This window comes from Callospermophilus lateralis, chromosome 1 (genome assembly GCF_048772815.1).
Source record: "Callospermophilus lateralis isolate mCalLat2 chromosome 1, mCalLat2.hap1, whole genome shotgun sequence".
NCBI classification, from domain to species: Eukaryota; Metazoa; Chordata; class Mammalia; order Rodentia; family Sciuridae; genus Callospermophilus; species Callospermophilus lateralis.
The window spans coordinates 54177530-54200287 of record NC_135305.1 but is presented as its reverse complement, the minus strand read 5'-3'; the positions used below and the strand labels follow the sequence as shown (position 1 = coordinate 54200287).

General features: G+C 35.0%; 2 protein-coding genes across 4 annotated transcripts in view; one reads left to right on the top strand and one right to left on the bottom strand.

Moving 5' to 3' along the window:
- The first annotated feature begins 5333 nt into the window (after positions 1–5333).
- Positions 5334–22758, top strand: part of Hbp1 (HMG-box transcription factor 1) — a 30986-nt gene continuing 13561 nt past the window's right edge. The window contains exons 1-6 of one of the 3 annotated variants that reach the window (XM_076834519.2): positions 5334–5371; positions 15335–15518; positions 17646–17874; positions 20325–20466; positions 21164–21275; positions 21360–21472. In XM_076834519.2, coding sequence (XP_076690634.1) covers positions 5357–5371; positions 15335–15518; positions 17646–17874; positions 20325–20466; positions 21164–21275; positions 21360–21472 — 795 coding nt within the window. In that variant the 5' untranslated portion in view covers positions 5334–5356. The other 2 variants (XM_076834527.2, XM_076834531.2) reach the window with 2 other exon arrangements.
- Positions 9412–22758, bottom strand: part of Cog5 (component of oligomeric golgi complex 5) — a 356605-nt gene continuing 343258 nt past the window's right edge. The window contains exon 22 of the mRNA XM_076834507.1: positions 9412–9496. Within this exon, the coding sequence (XP_076690622.1) occupies positions 9493–9496 (4 nt within the window). The 3' untranslated portion in view covers positions 9412–9492. The remainder of the gene's footprint in view (positions 9497–22758) is intronic.

Genomic DNA, 22758 nt, shown 5'->3' with positions numbered 1-22758 from the left:
CAATGTTTTCAGGTTTCAGAGTTTTGTGAATTTTTAAATATTTGCATACCTGTTGAGCATCCCTGATCTGAAAATCTGAAATCCGAAGTGCTTTGAAATCTGAAGCTTTTGGAATACCAACATGATGCTCAAAAAGTTTCAAATTTCAGAGTATTAAGGATTTCAGATTTTCAGATTAGAGATGCTTAACCTTATAATGACTATATGGAGGAAGTGAACCTTAAAGCACATGGAAGGTGTTTGACAAACTCAGTGTTCAAGACAGCATATGATATTATTGTATATTAGAAAGTTTAAGCTGTTTTATTTACCTGTAACTTTTCATGTATTTGTTTAGTAGGCACCTATTTATTAATTGCTTATTGTGGACCAGAAAAAAAACATGTTATCAGATGGTGAACGAGAGAGAAGGATGAAATATATAAATATGGGAAGAGGCAGATATAAACAAAAATACCAAAAATGCCAAGTTTTTACTACAGTGTGATGAAAACTATGGGAGGGGAAAGTGCTGGGGAGTGATTGTGGCCAAATTATATCATCATATCGGGTGCATATACAAATATATAACAAGAAATCGCACTATTAGGCACGCACGACTATAATGCACCAATTAAAATGTGGGAAGGAAAGTACATATTGCCGCAGTCTCTGGCTGGGCACAAATCACGAGTCTCCACACAGCTTGTAGATTCAAACAGCAATTCTTTATTCCCGAACTCACACCGGCAGTCTACAAACACGTTCTAGGGGAATCCACGTTCTCTGCCCAAATCCACACTCTGCCCAAATCCACTACTCTGCCCAAATCCACCACTCTGCCCAAATCCACTTCTCTGGGCTTCTGTCTCCCAAAATATACTGTCTGACCCTAAGAACTCAAGAGGAACTCAGCAGCAGGATACGCCCTATTCTAAAGGGGGAACACCCTAATCTCCTATTATGCTAAACTGCCCTATTCTAAAGGGGGAACACCCTAATCTCCTATTATGCTAAACCGCCCTGGTCCTTGAGCAAGGTCACCTTTCAGAAGTCCTTCCACTAGACAGCATGGGAGTAAGCTGGCAAGGAATTTGTCATACCTACTTGGCTGATGGCTCCCAGCAACATATTATGACTTTAATTGTTCTTTGTATCAGACTTCATTGCTCCCAATATGAGGTAATTTTGTCTAGCAAATAATAGAAAAATGCATAGAAAACATCTAAGACACCAAATAGACTTAAGTGGAAAATTATTATGTGAGAATTTGTGTTAAGCAAGCCAGATAACAGGAATTATCTATTCTAGAAAACTTTGGATTAAAAGATATGAGTCATTTGAGCTTGATTTTATAAACTGGAAATGAGATAAAGTAGAATTACTTGTTGCCTTTTCTAAATACTCACATTTTCATTTATACCAAACTGGACAACTTGACAAAAACTTTTTGAGGGCAATGGCAGCCAAAAAGGATAGTCTTCTCCATAGTCATCCAAATTTATTTCTGTGTACTTGGATCTCTTAAAGCCCAGATGAATATATTCACCTGCCTATAGGACTCCTGTATTCAAATTTCTTGCTTCATAGCAAGCTTAGCATCTTCATTTGAACCCATCCTTTCCCCCTCCTCCAAGATGGTGAATCTGTTTTCTTCAATATTCCCTACCACAGTGGAATCAACATACCTCAATTACCTAAACCTGAAACCCAGCGATCATTCTTGATTCTTTGCTTTCCCATTGATTTCTCTTCTTAATGGTTATTAAGTTAGATACCACATATCAGCCACTGAAGAAAGGTCTTGCTTTATGGTTCAAAATCAGAAACTTGTAGTTGATCAAGAATTTAAGAACAAGACACGTACTACTACTACGCACTTATCAGCTCCCAGGCATTTCATTATATTTCATTGAGTTTATCTAAACACTTTGAACTAAGTTAACTCATTTTCAAGTATGGTAGGATATATATGGATATATACATACATATATATGTGTGTGTGTGTGTGTGTGTGTGTGTGTGTGTGTATATATATGAATTCAAATAATCTGCTGAGGTACTATTGAAAAAGTGTTTGGGTACTATTTTAGATCAAATGTGTGCTCTATGTCCTAATTTTGTACTTGTTGGGTGATTTCATTTGTTTATCTTTTTGCAATTTGAACAGTGATATACTCAGTATTCAGACAAGACAGATGTCATATGCTTGTACTTCTTAGTCAATCCAAGTGGTTACTGGTATACCAGATATGGTAAACTACTTAATTTCACCTCTAAATAGGAGGTGAAATAAATCCTAAATAGGATTTATCTGTTTTTAAGAAAATGATCTTTAATTTATTAGAACTTGATGTTTCTTTATCACAAATAATTTTAGAAGTTACTGGAAAGACATTTTGATTTGAGATGACATTTTTTGACATTTTAGCATACATTATGTGCATATATACATATATATATATATAATATTTATATAAAATAAAATGACAACACTAGCCAATAGAAGGTGTTAAAGAAACTGAATTTTTAATATCAATTTTATCATGGAACCATCTAAAGGACAGATATAAAAGTTTGTGTATCTGTTTTAGCCTAAGAATATAACTTAACATATGTAAAAATTTCGAAGGAGATCTTACTAGTTTTTTCCTTTGATCTTTGTTCTGGCTTATGGATTGCTGGTTTTGTTGATTACTCAAGAACTAATGATGATGTTCCTGTTAAATACTGAGCTTCCAGGAAAGTCTAATGAACAAATTTCTACTGAAAAGTATAAAGAATTCTAATAGTTTTATTAAGTTGTGACTAAACTATCTGAATTTAACATATATTTAAAAACTTGAACAAAAAAGAAAAAAATTTATATATTATATGTTTTTTATCTTTGTATTCATATCATTTAGCACAGTAGTCAACAAATAGAACTAAAAAAATGAATGGTAAAGCTTTACAGTGCTATTAAAGGATAAATTACTATTTATAATAATGTATAATATCTAGATCTAAAGTTAAATTAATTCTTCCATCCTGGTGTCCTCCAATTAAAAAAAAAAAACACCAACAACTAAGGCTTTGGTAAAAATTCTCAAATATTTTAACTTTTTAATGTAACAGCTGAAAGCAGATCTCATAGTGTGTGCTCAGGAGGGATAAAACAGTGGCTTAAGTTTTTGAGATCTCATTTTTACAAAGAAAAGATTTTTTTAGTTTACTGGGAGAAGTGAGCTAGGCATAAATACCCCAGGTCTTAATTTAAAATGATCAGCTGAACTCCAGGGGTTTTCTTTTTGTCACTAAATTAAATGTTGAAATTTATATTTTTTAAAATTATGGAGTAAGACGACTTTATTGTTAAAACAAACAAACAAAAAAAAAAAAAAAAAAAAGAGAGAGAAGATACAACCAGCATATATAGCATTCAGCAAAAATGGTCATTCTTTTCTTTGGGTTTCTCTATTTATCTCTGAAAGATGTAAATTCAAATCCCTGTTCTTTTCTTAGGAACAAATAAACATTTTATTGTTTCTCTTCTGAATTATTTTAAGAAAAATGTTTGATTACTATTTGAGAACATAGAAAGTAAATCACATGGTAGGGAAGACATATTTTATAAATACTTTCAAGAATTTAAATGGGAACTCCTAAAGGAATTTAAAACTTGTTTCAACATACAAAGGTTATTTTGGATTTCCTTGTTTTTGTCAGGAATGCTACCTCTGAGTTATATTGCCAGCCCATTTTAAAAAATTACTTTGAGATAGGATCTGATTAAATGGCCCAGGCTGACCTCTAACTTGCGATCCTCTTGCCTCAGCCTCCTGAGTAGCTGGGATTTACATGTGTGTGCCATGGTGATTTTGGATTTCTTTGGATTGTTATGTGGATTTCAAGTTGATTTAAAAATTCAAGTAATGTACTTAGTTTTAAAGAAACAATTAGCTGTAATTTTTGGGTAATTTCAAAAGTTTGCTTTTACAGACTTCTTACTAATGTGTTTTCCTCAACTTAATTTTTAACTAGACAGTCCACTGATCCAAATAACACCTAAAGCATAGCTTAAATTATTAAAAACTAAAGGTTCAAAGAAAAAAAAAGCTTAATAATGCCTTTGTAATGTGAATAGTAAAAATAGCAATTATAGACTAGATGCACCTAACTGTGATGAAGAGCCTCTTTTAAAGTAAAGGTAATTATAAAGCAGAGAAGCCATCCTCCTCTGGTGCATCAGAGAATTAGAACTTAAGGGGAACTCCTAGTGGAAACCGAGTGAAAAGACAGCTTTCTTTCATCAATTGGAAGTCTCTGGGAGGGGAAAAATGGTTAAGAGAAACTTAGATAATAATTCACAATTCAAATCAATTTAACTCATTCTCCATACTCCTCTGTATGGCCTTAAACAACAAGCAATCAGGTCAATATGAAAACAACGATCTGCCTCAATTTCAATGTAATCGTTAACCCCTCTCGACAGCTTTGTAAATTCCGTACACTGAACTTCTCTCTCATTGTCTATCCCCAGCCTCAAGGTGCCTGGCACTTATTTGGCTCTCAACAAATCCTAGATGAATTGAACAGAGTTGACGAATCTTCTCAAGTTTCTCTCCTCGGAATAAAGAGATTTAGTTCTTCCTACTGCGATGCAGTCCAGCATCACCTTCATCATCCCCTTGGTGCCAGGGGCCTTGATTTGTGAGTGACTACGTCCCTCGCGAACGTGCCCTGCTTCCGCTTGTGCAGTCATCTCCTTCCCCTCGCACTAAAACAATACCTTGGCCTCTTGCCAAACTGTGAGCAGCGAACAACTTTGGCTGCTTATGGCCTGGACTGGGTACTGCGAAAGGCTGGAGTTTCTCCCAGTGCTAGAAGAGGAGGCCCAGAGGAAAAGAGGCCCAAGCTTTAAAACACTCCCTTCCTCCGCCCCCTCCCTTTTGTCTCAGACACCAAAACAAACGAGCTGATACACGTGTCCCTATGACTCTTGTTTACTATCAAGACTGTGCTGTGCACATACTTCTGGGATGTGTAGTCCAACCGGTTCCCCCCGCCTTCAGTTTTCTCAGCTAACAAATGAGGCTGAAACTACGTACCCACAATCCATGTCGGGGGCAAAGTTTGGACCGGGTCCCCAGAGTCTCGGCAATAGTCCAATCCGAAGCGCTTACTCCAGTGATTGACAGGCCACCTCCTCCAGTAAACACAACACAAAAGTCAATACATGCCCGCCCTCCGAGACGGACCACGGTATCACCCAATGGGAAAGTGGAAAGAGAGAATGGCAGTTTTGTAGACCAATAAGAGGGCGAAAGAGCTGCACGAAGGCTCAACCCCCAGGGTGTTGAGGGGAGGGGGAAGACGAAGCTTGAAAGACTTGGTAATGGCGACGGGTTTGGTAAGTAGGAAAGTTTCGGTTGAGGAGTAAGAGCCGCGACGGGAGCAGTAACGCGCGCCGGAGAAGGCGTCGTCAGCCTGAGAGGGGGTACGGGAGCTTCTGGTGGGGGTGTCGCCGCCACAGCTGCCCGCGACTAGGCTGCCCACACTCTGCGGCGGGTTTGTTGTCTTTCTGTTCCGAAGGGGTGGGGGTGGGGAAGGGAGGGGCAGGAGCCCGAGGGGATTGGGCGGCTAGGCGACCTCGGGTCCGGGTTCCTCTTTCTCCAGGGCTGCCCCCAAGGTGGGGGCTATTAACTGTCAGACTACTGTCCGCGCGCGGCGAGTCTATCGGACCGGCGTTTTCCGCGAGCTCACCTGGGCTTCGCGGCGTCGTCGTTCGGGGTCTCGGGGCGGAGGGTAGGAAGAGGCTGGGCGAAAACCGCGGTCTGGGCCGCGTTCGCGGTGGGTGGTCGGGCCCGGCTCTGAGAACAGGCGGGCCTGGGCGGGGTAAGGGGTCGGCGCGGCACCTGGGTTGCCCCGGAAAAGTTTGATTTCAACTCCCTTCTTGTTGGCAGAGGGTCGGAGGCTAGCCACAAGTGAGGGGCAGAACCGGTGTGGAGGACCCTAGCGAAGTGCGGTCTTGTTCTGGGCCAAGAGGGGTTCAGGCAGAGGTGGGAAGCTAGGGTAGCCGCTGGGCCCCGGGGCTCATTGTTACGCAGTTCGAATGAATGGGCTCCGAGGCGCCTGCGCGGTGGGGCTGAGCGGAGGGGAAAAACAAGCTTGGCGTCCAGGCTGCGATCACATGATGGGGGGATGGGAGGGCAGCGCTATGAATGGCGAAAGAGGGTGGGGGTGGACTTGGCGTGAACTGGGAGGCGCTGCTCCTTGTGACCCAGAGAGGAGGCTTGGCAGGCGATTCCAGACTCCGCCTTTTAATTTATGCTGCTGCCGCAGGCAGATTAAAACAAAACAAGAAAGAATCCTGGCGGAGTCAGCCGCCGGTTTTTGTAGCTTTAAACGCTGCTTGCTGCCTAGGGGATTTTACTCTCCGCTGTGTGCTCTAAGTTCTCTGGATGTCTTTCGTAGGGAGTTTTCAGCTAGAGTCCATTTCAAAACAAGTACTGACAGCACGGCAGTACACAAAGTTAGTTTATTGACTCAGGATGCCGCTGACGCTAGAACGGAAAGGGGCTTTTTAAAAAGGAAGTTTTACCTATTGAGAAGCTATGGAGTCCTACCAACAATTCTGGCGAAGTTCTTTGTATTTATTTTCTAATAAATAACAGTAACGATGACTCAACACAGTGGTTTTGAAATTAAAATTGCCTTTTGAGAGCTAATAATAATTTTAACACCAACTACTTATGTTTTGGTCTTTTTTTTTTTTTTTTCCCGCCATCGTTTATTTGCTAAGAAGAGTGTTAGGACGATCTGTTTGGTTTCTTCTATTAAACTAAGTTCTTGCTGGGTTGGCAATATTTGATAAAGTTTCAAAGAAATTTGAGTACTTTCAAAAGAATTAAAGCCGCTCAAGTTTTTGAGCTACTTTATACTTTTGAGGAAGGTATAATTTAATCATTATAAGGCAAAATGCTCTTTAATCAATCATTTATTTATTTATTTATTTATTTATAGTTGTATGGAACCGGAACCCAGTGCCTCACACATGCTAGGAAAGTGCCCTGCCACTGAGCTACAGCCAGTTTATAGAAGGAAATTTTTATTTCACTTCGTAGTTTTCATCTTAATTTTATGAATCAAATTGCTTTTTTCTTTCTACTTGAAAAGCATTCCCCATTGTTAGTTTCTCCAGGTCCTGCATAAATTAGTTAAAAGGGTACTTTTACCCAAGTTTTACCAATGCATTCACTCACCAGCGACAAGGTTTGAACCTTTCAGAATTCAAACATGATAGCATCCAATTGTCTTCACTGTATTTTAACTTCTTTGGACTCTCCTCCCTATCCAAGTGCCCTCTAAAAGAAGGCATATGACATGTACTTCGTGAATGGATAAACTGCTGTGCCCTGAAGGCTCTTCTGCAGTGAATTGCAAGCTGGTTTCTTTTATATCTGTTTGAAATGAAAATATCAGGCATACCTTATCAAAAAGAAGTTACTACCATGTCAATGAGACAAGACCAAATATTTTTTGTGTTTTAACTAAGAAAAGGACTATTCAAATGGGAAAATAAATGACAAGAAATTACAAAAAATTTTAAACTGACACCCATTACAAAACTCAGGAAGATGGGCATATTTTTTCTTGTTTATTAATTGCCTGACAATTAATATCCCTTCATATTTTGATATGCCTTTATTTTATACGTCCAGTCATAATTTAATAGTATTTTCTTCTGAAATTAGAAAAATAATTCTAATATTGATTAATTGAATTATTAAAAGTTATTGACAGTAGCTTAGAAAAGCTTTTCTTAAGTTATTAGTAATGTGAAAATATATAGGATAACAAATATAGGAAAACAGGTTTACATAATATGAATTTTTAGATTTCAAGTTTTTTATAGAGTCCTGTGACTGCTTAATAGTATTATGAGTTCCGTGTACATTCATCAATATTAACATTTCATGTTGAATAAACATGAAAACCACTGATAACTTGTATAGATGTGAAAACTACTGATAACTTGTATAGATGTGATTGAGCAATGTACAGCCAAGTCAAGGATGTGGGATGTAGTATCTTTTCTACCTAAAATTCTGATGTCTAGATAGGGACTTTTTACAAATAAAATTCAGGCATAGAAATTAAAATGTCAGGGCCATAAAGGTGTTAAGTGTTATTCTACGGTAGTATAGGAAACAACCCTGCTATTTGTGGGATTTTATTGTTTTTACACAGTGGCAGACAAGAGTTGTAGAAATAGTTCTGTAAAAGAAGTGAAGTTTCAGTGAAAATATTAAGGAATTGTATTAAGGCCACCCAACTGCTTTTGTTTAGAAAGTTGCATTTGGAATAGTTTATGTAAGTTTGTCTGCTGTGTCATGTTTTATCTTGTAGTACATTCTAAATACCTTAATTCCTTCTGTCAGAGATGTATAATAATTGCATATTACCTTCTCTTCAACCACTCTTTCAAAATAATTTGAGCAAATAGTCTAGAATTGGTATGAAAGTCTTCAGGATTAGAGGAGAACATATAGAAGATCATAGCATAATCATGGAAAAGTAAGGATTCAGAAAGAACAGGCACTTCAGAAGCGGGAGTCTAACCTATGTTGACCTATATCTTTTGTCTTTTTTCCCTTGGTTCTCCAAAAAGCAAATGGTCCCATTCAGTGGTCAGAGTCCTGTTTTTTTTTCCCTCCATCATAATATATTGTTTACAGAGCTGTTTTGAATTTTAAATAAATTTTTTAAAAGTATAATTCATAAATACTTATGTGGAAATATTCTATAGGTGGGTTGGCATTTGTGAACCCCTGTTTCCCATTTTCATTCATTGTTTATGGATATTTGCTTTGTGGATATTTGCTTCTGAAAGTTTGCACACCAAAAACAATAGGGCCTCCCAGCCCCTATAGTAAAATTTGAAATATTGAACATGACCTTTCAAAACACAACAACTATAGGAGAATTTTATTCTTTAAAAATCACTGATCTTGTGAAGAAATGACACATGCAGAGTTAAGTAAAATACAAGGCAAGTTCTGTTGAATCTTTTAATCCCAAAGCAGAATACAAAATCATAAGTAAACAATAGGGTTAGCTCTACCAGGAGATATTTGAAAGAGCAACTGTTTTTCAAAATGAATGTCTAGTTGGTGTAATATATGGTGGGGAGTATTTTTGAATAAGAACTCTTTCCATATTCTTTTCCCAAGTCAGAGTCCTTGTTTTCTTTCCCCAGAATAGTTTGACAGGGAAAAATAGTTTGACAGAGAAAAGTGAGACAACTTACATTTGTATATGGTTTTTATATTTTGTTTTTATGTATTTTATTTAATTCTACAATACCCTTGTGAGATAAGTAGAGGTACTGTGAGGCTAAGGTTAAGTTACCTGCCCCAGGTCCACAGCCAGCAAGAGTAAAATTCAAGTCTTCTGTCTTTAAGTCTAGGCCTTCTTTTAGGGTATAGTAGGTCTGTAGTAGCAAAACTTCAGCTGATGGCCAAATTTTGATTACCTTGAGCAGGGAGAGGTGCAAATACATAGAACTTAAGTTCAATAATTATTTTATCCCTTTTGTTATTTATAGGTAGCTGTGTTTTGAAATTAAAGTCATGCTTTTTTTCCAACTTCATTCAAAGAATGTTGGGATGGTGGTAGATAACTAAGACAAGGTGTTGAAGAAATGATAAAGTTACAAGGAGATGTTAGTGTACTGTAAATGATGATTGGCTGACCTGCTTTTAGGGAAGAAAAAAAAATCAAACTGGGAAGAGTTCTGGAGAGGGATGGGGGAAGACAAGACAGATTGCATCTATTTTGTGAACCCCAGGAACAGTACTGTTTATACACAAAGGATAACTGAAGAGAGAGAGAGAGATGTAGTACAGACTCTGAATTTCATAACAAAGGTTAAAAAAAATGGGAAAATTTTAAATTGTACGATTTCATTTGGAGTTGACTTACACAGCTCAAATCTATATATATAAAGCATGGTACAGTTGTTCAGAAGGTTTTTTAGTCAAGATAGGTTTAATTATGTCCTGTATGTTTAAGATGTTGGATAGATTTCTATGCAAAGAGATATCTATGTGCTATCTCAATTGTTAATATTAGTTGCTAAAAGAACTCGCACAGAATGACTAGTTCCTCTCTTGTCTTAGGAGTTACCAAATAAGGAATCTGCATTGATACTACCAATTACCTTTTCTTTTATGAGAATTCTTGCAAAAGAAGCTGGAGGCAGGTGGCTTACATAGAAATTAAGAATGAGTGTATTTCTTTTTCTTAACTGCACCCTACCTTAAATATATGAATATGTTTCTACATATTCATGTAGTGTTTTAGTATGATTTTGCATAGATTCCAAAAAGAGTGTTTCAAGTATAGTACTGATCATGTCAAAACCCTATCCAAAAATCTTTAGTGATTCCCCATTGTCTCATAATTGATGACAATACTAGCCACATTACGTTTGCTTTGTGTTGGGTGTTTCTTAGCATTTTACCTTCTTACTGAGTTTTATAATAATGTATAATAATGTTTTTTTTTTTTTTTTACAAAAAGGCACAAAGATCTTAAATAAATTAAGGGGAACGTAGCTAGTAAGTGGAAAATCTGGTACATAAACTCAGCCTGATTTCAGAGTCCTTACTCTTGTCTTAGGGGTAAAAAAGAAGGAAAAAAGAAAATTAAGTTTTCCTAAACTAAGATCAGAGATTCACATCTTAGTCTACCTTTCCACATAATAATCTATGAGCTTAGTATCTATGACCACATAACACGTAAGGCCATCCCACTTTCTGGTGATGCTAGATTCTGCATATTTCTGGTCTTACCCAGTACTGGCCAGCTGTTTGAGCTTACTAGTTTTTTCTCACTGGGAAACCACCCTGCTCTGTAGAAAGGGGGTCATTTGCTTGGATTTTTTTCATGAATGTATAGATTCCTTGAGAGTCTTCATTTATTACCATTGAGATCTAACGTTACAATTAATATGCCATATACATAATATGTATTAAATAAATGGACATTTTTCTTAATGAAAAAAAATTAGCAATTATTTTTAGCCCAGTAGTTGTTAACACACAACTACACAAATGAAAACCAGTGCACAGTGTTGGACCTCAGAACAAATCATTTACTCTGGGGATTGGGCTTGGGTATCATTTGTTTAAAGCATACATGATTCTTTATGTCACAAGAGTTGAATTGAGAATCACTGGTTAAACTTAATTCACTCAATTTTTTTTTTAAATTTAAAGATTAGGTAGAGACTTAGAAATATTATTTGAAACTTGAAAAATCCCATTTCTTTTAACCATCCACTTTGTAGGAAATTACCTATACCTCAGCAGGTTTGCTATAACTGTACATTAAGACTGATTAATTAGTACGTTGTAGTAACCTTTTGTATTTAGGAAAAATGAATTTTCTTTTTTATGCCTATATATTAACCTTTTAAATGCCTTAAACATCTTTTAGATAGACAAACTGTTATTTGCTTGAAGTAATGGCATAATACACAATTGGTACTGAGATGTGTTGGATGACTTGTCATATTTCCCAGTAAAGAAGCAGCTGAAACTGAATAAGCTGTCTGGTTGTTTACTGTTATCCATTTCAAATACTGTTGTATTTACCACATTAAGAATCTGTAGTATGACAGCAAGAGAAATAATACGTGAGGTGAATAGGGAGCCTACATCCTGGGAACAAATTTTTACCCCTCAAACATCAGATAGAGCTCTAATCTCTAGAGTATGCAAAGAACTCAAAAAGTTAAACAACAAAAAAGCAAATAACCCAATCAACAAATGGGCCAAGGACTTGAACAGAAACTTCTCAGAAGAGGATATACAATCAATCAACAAATACATGAAAAAATGCTCACCATCTCTAGCAATCATAGAAATGCAAATTAAAACTACTGTAAGATACCATCTCACTCCAATAAGAATGACAGCCATTATGAAGTCAAACAACAATAAGTGCTGGCGAGGATGGGGGTGGGGAGGTACACTCATTCATTGCTGGTGGGACTGCAAATTGGTGTAGCCAATTTGGAAAGCAGTATGGAGATTCCTTGGGAAGCCGGGAATGGAACCACCATTTGACCCAGCTATTCCCCTTCTTGGACTATACCCAAAAGACCTAAAAAGAGCATACTACAGGGACACAGCCAAATCAATGTTTATAGCAGCATAATTCACAATAGCTAGAATGTGGAACCAACCTAGATGCCCTTCAATAGATGAATGGGTTAAAAAAATGTGGCACCTATACACAATGGAATATTATTCAACACTAAAAAATAACAAGATCATGGCATTTGCAGGCAAATGGATGGCATTAGAGCAGATTATGTTAAGTTAGCCAATCCCTAAAAAACAAATGCCAAATGTCTTCTCTGATATAAGGGGGGTGACTCAAAATGGGATAGGGAAGAAGAACACGAGAAGAAGACTACCACTAAATAGGGAAGAGAGGTGGGAGGGAAAAAGAAGGAGAAGGGGAGTTGCCCGGAAGATGGAAGGAGAACCTCATTATTATACAGAATACATATATGATATTGTAATGAGAAAAGGAAAAAAAAATGTGTCACATTAGATTGGATAGAGAGAAAGGATGGGAGAGGAGGGGAGGAGTAAGGAGGATAGGAAGGGCAGCAGAATAGAATTGACAATATGATTGATGTATGTACATTCTATATATGTATTATATGTCAAAATTCATTCTGCTGTCATGTATGACTATAAATAAAGAATTTTAAAAAAGAATCTGTAGTATGAAAGGAAAACAAACAAAAACCGTAGTATAATAGTACTCTATAATCTGAGGATAAGGGTAATTTTTTTAATTGATTTTTAAAAAATGACAGCGGAATGCATTGTAATTCTTATTACACATATACCACATAATTTTTCATCTCTCTAGTTGTATATAAAGTATGATGACACCAGTTTGTGTCTTCATCCATGTACTTTGGATAATGATGTCTATCACATTCCACCATCCTTGCTAATCCTCTGCCCTATCTAGAATTCATCTATTCCTCCCATGCTCCAGATAAGGGTCATTTTTGAGGGGTACAGGCAAAAAGCATACAAAATAGAATGTTACAAACAACATAAGGCAATATTCAGTTTAGAGATATATATGTTAGAGATACATGCATGCACATGTTTATTGTGGCACTGTCCATGATATCTAACATAAACGATCAGCCTAAGTCCATCAACTGTTTGGTGGATAAAGAAAATGTGGTGTGTATGTATGTGTGTATGTGTGCGCGTGCGTGTGTATATACACACACACATATACATACACACAGTGGAATAATATTCAGCCATAAAGAATGAAATTCCATCATTGGCAACAAATGGATGGATCTGGAGGACATTATGTAGCAAAATATGCCAGAATACTAAGACAAGTACCACAAGTTCTTTATGTTGAAGCTAAAAAATGCCAACCCAAATATGCAATAGTAATAATCAGAGAGTGGGCAGGATATATGTGGTTCAGGAAAGTTAAATAAAGGGAAGTTATAATTGAACACTGTTTGTTGCATGCATGTATGGAAATATCATACTAATATACTGAAAACCTTTAATATATACAATTAATACATGATAATCAAAATGAAATAAAATGATTATAAAAATAGCATCTTTAAAAAAAAGAACATTAAGATGTTTGATCACCATCCACTTATTAATTTTTATCTAGGAATCTAAAATAATCCTATACTGTAAGTAAATACTTTTTCATTATAATAAAGTATTGTTTAGAAGAATGAGAAAATTGGGAATAACAGCAGTAGGAGGGATAAGTGAATTTTGGTATATCCTCACTAGGTATACTATTTAACTTATAGATTCTTCCATATGACATAGGAAAAAGTTTATGAACATATCTTAAGAAAAGTTATCAACTCTAATATGAAGTATGAAAAAGTAAGTGTGAGTATGTGTGCATGATAAAGAGATTAGATTTTAATACACCAAAATGTTAGCAGTATCTAAATCTGTTTAATGGGGTTAGAAGTTATCATTATATTTCTTTTTTTTTCCAGATGTTTACAGTGATATTGTATATTTTATAGTTGGGAAACATTTCATAATCAACACAATCATGAAAAAGCATTTGTAGAAAAAGAGCTCAGTGATTACATCATGGTTTAGAAAGCTATGGTATAAATACTAAGTATTGAAGATCTTTGTATTTTTGATCAGACTGGACTAGCATAGTTGATTTTAACTGTTAATAACTTTCAAGAGCAGTGTATTTTATTGTTTTGCTTTTAGAAAAAGCTATGTATTGTTGAAAAAGTAAGGATTTTTTGTGTCCCAGGGGAAGAGGTTGGTCTCATACATCATAGGCAAATACTATGCCATCAAGCTATACCCCAGTCCATTGTGTATTTCTTATTAACCTATTTGATTTTTTTTAATAAAATTTGGAGGATAGCCTGAGGAATCAAGAAATCTTCCTGCTGTTATCACTCATACTAAGTAGCTAATTGATTATTGTCCAGAGACCAGTGTAAAGGGTATTAACCACATTCTCCTTTCATAAGACATTGAATGGACTTTGCTCAGAATTTAAGTGTATTAGCCTATATTATTCTCTTCTTTGTCATAAGTTGTAGGCCTGATTTGAAGGTAGTTTTACTGGTGGTTTAGCCAAATTCACTATGATTATTATTCATTTTTCTAGAAGTACCAGCCTATTCTGAATCAAAGGTATCTTTTTATTATGGCTAGATCCCAGATTCTCTTTAAAAATATGATACATGTAGCATGGCCATTTAAAGAAACTTTTAAATATTATTTAGAGATTATAATTATCTTTAAGTGTGTTAAAGTTGTTCACTTTCAGAATATGAGGAAACAAAATATTGAACACAGTTGATAAATAGAGTGGAATAGTCTTTAAAAAAAAGAAAAAAATACAGAATAGTCCTCCAGTCTTTATTTTTTAACTTTAACTGAGTTTAATTTTCTTTTGAATTTGAAGATACATATGGAAAAAAAAAGTTTCATTAGTCTTAATATTTGCATCTGAAAGCGTTACAAGCTTGAAGAAATAAATATGTATAATAGCTATTATTTAAAACTAAAAGCTTAATTCAAGATGTTAATCCTTTAGTAATTAGGTGTAATTTAGTACAGAATACATAGCTGTAGGCCAAGACAGGGATTTGTCATGGTCCAGAGGAATTGAGGAAGGTATAAATGGCAATATGTGATTTAAGTTAAAAATGTAACATAGTGATGTGTCTTTGATCTTATATTTATGTGATAATCAAATCACATAATTTGATAATTTTTTCCTCTTTGTTATTTTTAAGTCGGAGCACCGTAACATGGTGTGGGAAGTGAAGACAAATCAGATGCCTAATGCAGTACAGAAACTCCTGCTGGTGATGGACAAGAGAGCTTCAGGAATGAATGACTCATTGGAGTTGCTACAGTGTAATGAGAATTTGCCATCTTCACCTGGCTATAACTCCTGTGATGAGCACATGGAGCTTGGTAAACAAAATTTAAAATTAAAATTATCTAGGAATCTTACTAAGATTCAAATTAATTTTCACATTTAGTCAGCTTCTCTGCTTAACCTTCACTGGCTAAAAAAGTTTATTTTTGTGTATTAGGAATACATAACATTCTCTGATTCTTGCTTTTAAAATATTACTTAAAAATCAAAGTGACTTTGAGCTATTTATAGTTATCATAGACTCATTTAAGTTATTAAACTGAATGCTTTGTTTTGTGTATAAAGATTAGACTACTAAATACCTTAGAAATAGTCTATTTAATTTTTTTTTTAAAGATGTCAATTTTGAAACATCCTCCCAGTGAGCTTTTCAGGGCTGATTTGTTGGTGTAATAGGGAAATGACTGTGGACCCTTGTACCTTAAAGTGATCATTCTTGCTGAGTTACTCTGGAAATATGTGACCTGTAGAATTGTGTAGATTTGTTGAGGGGTAATTTGAATTGTATTGCTTTGAGGCTGGTGTTCAGAAGAAAATGAGTGCCCTTGGCTTGCAGCCCAACTTTTCAATTTGGCTTTGTCTCCATTTAATATGTAGTTGCCTTTAACGTTCATTAACAACTCTGAAGAGGAGGACTGTCCTTATTCTACAAATGCTGAAATAAAAGGAAGAGATTATATACTATAGTAATGTTTGGGAATTTGGAGATCTTGAAGGTCTTGGGACCTGTTTGAATGCCAAGGATTTTCAGAACCTGAATATCGTTGAGTAATAGTTCCTGTTGTACAAGGAGCACTATCTTGTTTTAGGTTTCAGGAGGAAATTAGGCTCAGGGAGTCAAAAATTTAGCCCCTTCCATCCATGACTTCAGAAAGTAGTTAAATTCGTGTACTTGAAAGACAGAAAGGAACCCTTTATAATAAAGAAATGATGGTCAAAGGGTGTTGGCAATGAGGGGAGGGAAGTAGCTACACCATTGTGAGAATTTGGAGGTGAAATTATCTTAAATTATGTGATGTTTTAGAACTCCTTGGCTGCTTCATGAAACGGTATAACTTCTAGTCAGTTTTAAGTATTGATACACTGAATTACTAATTTTAATTAAGCAATTTGAGTTTTGTAAGATATTCTGAAATATTTGCTTGAATAGAAACTGTACCTACTTTTTTGGATGACATTTTAGACAACTTGAAGAGTTTTCTTATGTTTGAGAGACCCAATAGATTATATAGTTTTCAGTTTATATGTGTTTCCTAGAGAAGGCTGTTTGTTTTTTTTTTAAAGGCCTGTCAGATGATCTTTCTTTTTCTGTCTCCTTTTTTTTTTTTTCTTCTTGAATTCTTTTTTTTTTTTCTTTTCCAAACTCATTGTTCTTTGTAGTGTTATTTGGGGGGTAGTGCTATTTTTTTCTTTTGGAGAGTATAAAGTTTATCATGATATACTTTTGGGGAATATATAGAAAAAAAAATAGCCAGAAAGTATTACTGAGTTCAGAATTTCTTAATGAAAAGAAATACTTTTGAGGCTAGGGATGTAACTCAGTAGTAGAGCACTTGCCTATGTAGCATGTGTGATGCCCTGGTTTCAATCCTCAGCCACATTTTAAAGCTTTAACACAAATTTGTGTAAGCAACACTGAAAAATAAATACAATCTACATTCTCATCTTTGGAAATTGTTGTTTTCAATGTTGCAGTTATCTGTTTTGTAAGTCAATCAGTATGTAAGCAATAACTACACATATATACACACATAAGATGTGTTTTTCCTCAGTAACTTTTTAATGTTAAAAAAAAGGTCTTTGTGTATAGATTACTTCCAGGTAAGGTACAAAAAAAATGGGAGGAAGAGCAGAAAACACAGAGTGAGCCCTGTTGTTAGTGTGAAAACACTTGTGGTAATTACATGGTTTAGGTGATGAACCATTTTCACATCACATTTGTTGGGTTTACTTCTTGATCAGACTCTATTAACCCTTAAATAGCAAAATGTCATTTTTTAAAAATAATTTGTTCAAGAAAATACATTGAGTTTAATTTTGAATTTTTGATTTTCCTCTCATAAAATGAACTTGCTAAATTTGATGACTTTTAGATGAAATATTAATATTATTCATTGTATTATTAATTTGTTTTTTGAAATATTGAATGTGCGTATTTGCAGATGATCTTCCTGAACTTCAGGCTGTTCAAAGTGATTCTACCCAATCTGCCATATACCAGCTAAATTCAGATGTTTCTCATCAAGAATATCCAAGACCATCTTGGAACCAGAATACCTCAGACATATCGGAAAATACTTATGGTGAAAATGAGGTGGATTGGCTAACAGAATTAGCAAATATTGCCACGAGTCCACAAAGTCCACTTATGCAGTGCTCATTTTACAACAGGTAGGAGCATTTATTGTATTTTCATTTAAAAATTCTATAATTCTAAAAAGCTATGTTATAAGAATATTTTAAATTAACTATCTTGTGGATGTTTAACATAAACTAAAATTTAAATAAAGTCATTAGAAATAAGCTCTTCGTTTCATAATGATCAAAGGCTTAGTTCACTCAATATCGTGATTTCATATGTCTAAGAACTGGATCAAGGTGCTATGAAAAAAGTTTAAAAAAATTGGTAAATGTCATCAAAAAGTTATCAAAAATATATTAGACTGAGAAATACTATTACTATACATTTCATGCTCAAAGATAGAAATTAATTTGTCTGAAGAACCATAGTTAGAATGAGCATTGTATTGTAAGTATTTATAAACTTTGAATTTGGCTCCTTTTGATCTAGGTTTATTTTTTTCAATTTATGTAGTTTTACCTATTCTTTTGCTGATTGCATGCCTGTAATCCCAGTAACTTGGGTGACTGAGGGAGGAAGATTACAAGTTTGAGGCCAGCTTCAGCAACTTAATGAGGCCCTAAGCAACTTAGTTTGAAACCCTGTTTCAAAATTAAAAAATAAAAAGGGCTGGGGTTGTATGTAGTTCAGTAGTATAGTGCTCCTGGGTTCAATCCCCAGAAACCCCCTCCCAAATCTTTTTAATATTAAAAAAAAATGGACTTCTCTTGATAAAATTACTGTTTCATATATCTAGACCAGTGTTGAAGAAAATGAGTTGCTGTACTGTGAAATTATGAAAGCTTCCCACTATCATTCCTCAGGAGACCTAAGTGGATAACATTTCATTATTTATCTCTAAAAACATGTGGGTTAAATTAGGCAGTATGTAATAGAGAAATGCCCAGATTTACATTACTGTTAGTAAAAAATGATAGAGTACACTGATAGAATATTTAGGCTCCATACATTATATTTTGTTATTCCATTTTTGATGGTGCTAGGGATTGAACCCAGGGCCTTAAACATTCTAAACAAGTGCTCTACCACTCAGCTACAACCCCAGTACTGTCCCCATACCTTTTTTAGAATATCACAATTTCTGTTTTAAATTGTTAAATAGAAGAACTGAAAAAATCCATTATTCATGAAGTCAAGGATGAACAAAAGGAATTTAAAGCCATTTGGCCATTCTCTAATATTTCATGCATATCTAAATGTGTAATAAAGAAGGTGGGCAGATGTTAGCATGTTTCTCGCAGTCTAAAAGTGATTGGAGAGTATGCTAAAATGCATGGAAACTTTAGGGGCTTTTTAATTTAAGGAGTGATATAAACATGAAAACAAAATGTAGTTTCATAGTTTCTCTTTAAAAGAGCATTTTTACATAGATAGAAATAATAATGTTAATGGGGATAAAATGAAAATTGAGGGGCTAATAAAATTTCTTTTAAGGACTGCATTTTTTAAAATAATTTTTAGTTATAGGTGGACACAATACCATTATTTTATTTATTTATATGTGGTACCGAGGATCTAAACCAGTGCCTCACAGGTGCTAGACAAGCACGCCACCACTGAGATACAACCTCAGCCCCAAGGACTACATTCTTATTTGGCATTTCTGCTCTACTTCTTTTCAAACTTCTCAGTGTTCACATATGACTCTAATTTCTTGTAGGTTTGTTTCTTACTATCACACTCTCATTAAAATTGGGTCTGTTTGTGAAAGTATATTCTTGGAAGCTTCTTTAAAGGGAGAACTACCTGGTAAAGAGACTTGATGAGAAGAGGTCAGGTTTTTTAAAGGTGGTCCTAGGAGAGAAATAACTAGACCTTATAATGTGTAGTTGCTTTTCAATGGGTTTCTATTAAAAAATATAATGTAGTGTCCAGTTGCAAGGAATGACAAGTAGACTGCTTTCTGCCATGATAAGTCTAAGCATTTTTGCTTAAGGCAGTTTGTAGTGTCTGCCCAATGATAAAATGGTTGCTAGATAAGCAGTTGAGTGTTGCTCACGTTAAGCTTAAGATGCTGTAAACATATTGAGATTTATTGAGTACATGAAAGTAAAAGGAAATGAATGGGAAGCTGCAATGGGGTATTATCATTTATGAATAAAAATACACACATTTATTTGTATTGAGATAAAAATGAATGGGATAAATAAATGAAACAGTGGTAATTTAAAATTTACTGTTAAGGCCTGGGGTTATAGCTCAGTAATAGAGTGCTTCCCTAGAGTGTGTGAGGTCTTGAGTTCAATCCCTAGCACTGCAAAAAATAAGTAAATAAAAATTGTTAAATCTGCTATGTGAAGTGGGTTTGGGTAAGAAGTTAAGCAATAACATTTTTATAATTAACATCTTGCTCTTTATTGATGTTAGCATAGCTATCTTAAATGTAATCAGCACTTAGAATGTGATGTTCTTTTCATCAAAAAGAAGGATCTACTTTAAGAACCTATGGTTTATAGTAAAACTTGCTGCTTTGTTTTAGATCATCTCCTGTACACATCATAGCAACAAGCAAAAGTTTACATTCCTATGCACGACCTCCACCAGTGTCCTCTTCTTCAAAGAGTGAGTCAGCCTTCCCTCACCACCACTGGAAGGAGGAAACACCAGTAAGACATGAAAGGGTGAGTCTATTCATGAGGTTAAACTTTTATTAAATTTATTCAAACAGTTGAATACATTAACAAAACATTTAAGAAATTCTTTTGAAGACTGTATAGATGGGAAATATTGTTTCAAATTGTTCTATTAGTGATATGGATTGGATTTTATATACAGCTCTATGGATAGGAAAGTGTGTTACATATGGGAATGCAAAACCAAAAAGTACAGAAACTTCAGTTTTTGAAAGTGTTTTCCCTTTTAGTTTATTTTTTTTTAATTAATTTTTATTGTAGGTTGTTCAAAACATTACATAGTTCTTGATATATCATATTTCACACTTTGATTCAAGTGGGATATGAGCTCCCATTTTGACCCCATATACAGATTGCAGAATCACATCAGTTGCAGAACCATTGATTTACATATTGCCATTCTGGTGTCTGTTGTATTCTGCTGTCTTTCCTATCCTCTACTATCCCCCCTCCCCCCTCCCCTCCCCTCTTCTCCCTTTTAGTTTAGAATGATGAAGTTATTTGGAAGCTTGGGAGGAAAATGGGTATTAAAAGATTTATTAGAGGAATGGGGATATAGCTCAGTTGTTAGAATGCTTGCCTTGCATAATAAGGCCCTGGGTTCAATCCCCAGTACCAAAAAAAAAAAAAAAAAGATATATTAGAAAAACAAAAATAAACAAGTTTATAATATTTTTCTCCATAGGCAAATAGTGAGTCAGAATCTGGCATCTTCTGTATGTCCTCCCTGTCAGATGATGATGATTTGGGATGGTGCAATTCCTGGCCTTCAACTGTTTGGCACTGTTTTTTGAAAGGTAAAGAAATGTGCAGTTTTTACAGCTTACTTGTGCTGCTCACTAATTCACATGTCTAATATTTGTTTTCTAATTAAACTTTAGGCACACGACTGTGCTTTCATAAGGGAAGCAATAAGGAATGGCAAGATGTTGAAGATTTTGCTAGAGCTGAAGGCTGTGATAATGAGGAGGAACTCCAAATGGGCACTCACAAGGTTGATTTAAAATTGTTTACAAATTTTTGATCTTTCAAATATTTATGTTTCAATGGCATCTTATATTTTAGGTAGAAGTTTTATGACCACGCATTGTTGTTAGCTTGATGGACAGTAGTGATGACTTTAGACTTACCTAAATTAATTATACTTTCTCAAAATAGGATAAAGAGTATATATCTTAGCACTTTTTCATATTTTGTATATTTTACATTTTATACTTTGTCATTTTAACCTGGCATTAAAAATAAATAATAAATAAACTAATCAAAGCCTTGTCTTAGTCTACAAATGCTTAATTCCTCTATAGGTAATTAACAATTGATTATTTTGTTACTTTTTAAATGAGTCCATAAAATACTATCATTTTCCAAATTGAAAGCAAAAGCAGTAGTGATCAACATTAGGGTAAATATCTGTTGACTCCTTTTACTTTGAAATCTTTAAATTTTTCTGTCTTCACTGTAGGCAAAGAAAATAGGGATGTGAAATGTGCTTGTTTAAAATTTCCTTTTTTGATTCTGTTTTCTTTTGCTGTTGAGTAGTCTCAACCATTCAGCTTAGAAAACTAGTAGAAAAATAGTCTCAACTTGGCTGCCTTTGTTGTCCCCATTTTGCTGTTACTCTTCCTTCTAATAAAGTACATAGTATTCTGACTGTGGTTTCTACTACCCTACTAAAATTGTCTCAGAGTTTACTGGTTTTATTTTAATTTCTAGGAGTGGAAACTTTTGTTTTATTATTTTATTTATATTTTATTTATTCTGCAACAATTGACACACCAGGTTAATTCCTGACATTGTTTTCCTGTGATTTAAGTAGCATAACACTGCCATAGTTCTCAGACTTTTTGACTACTGCTTGTCTGCCTACAGTGGCAAGGGTACCTAATACAAGGCTCTGTTTCTCTTCACCACTGTTTGTTGATTATATGTCAGCAGCACCTCCATACATGCAGTGGAAAACACTGTGGACTTGGCATCAGGGAACCTGGGCCTTCTCTCTAGCTCTTCTAGAAACTTTGTGTCTGAGCTTAAGCATATGGTTAATCCCTCTGGGCCTTGGCTTTCTGATCTGTAAAATGGAATTGGACTACTTTCAAAGTATCTTGTAGCTCTAGTAAGAGAAGATTTTATAGTTTGATTATTTACAAATATGTCCCAAACCTATAGCTATACATTTCCAATTGCATGTTAAGACATCTCTACATGAACAGCATCTCTACATGAACAGCATTTAGTTCTTCAAACTCAGCTTAGTATGACCATAACATACCTTGTTCTTTA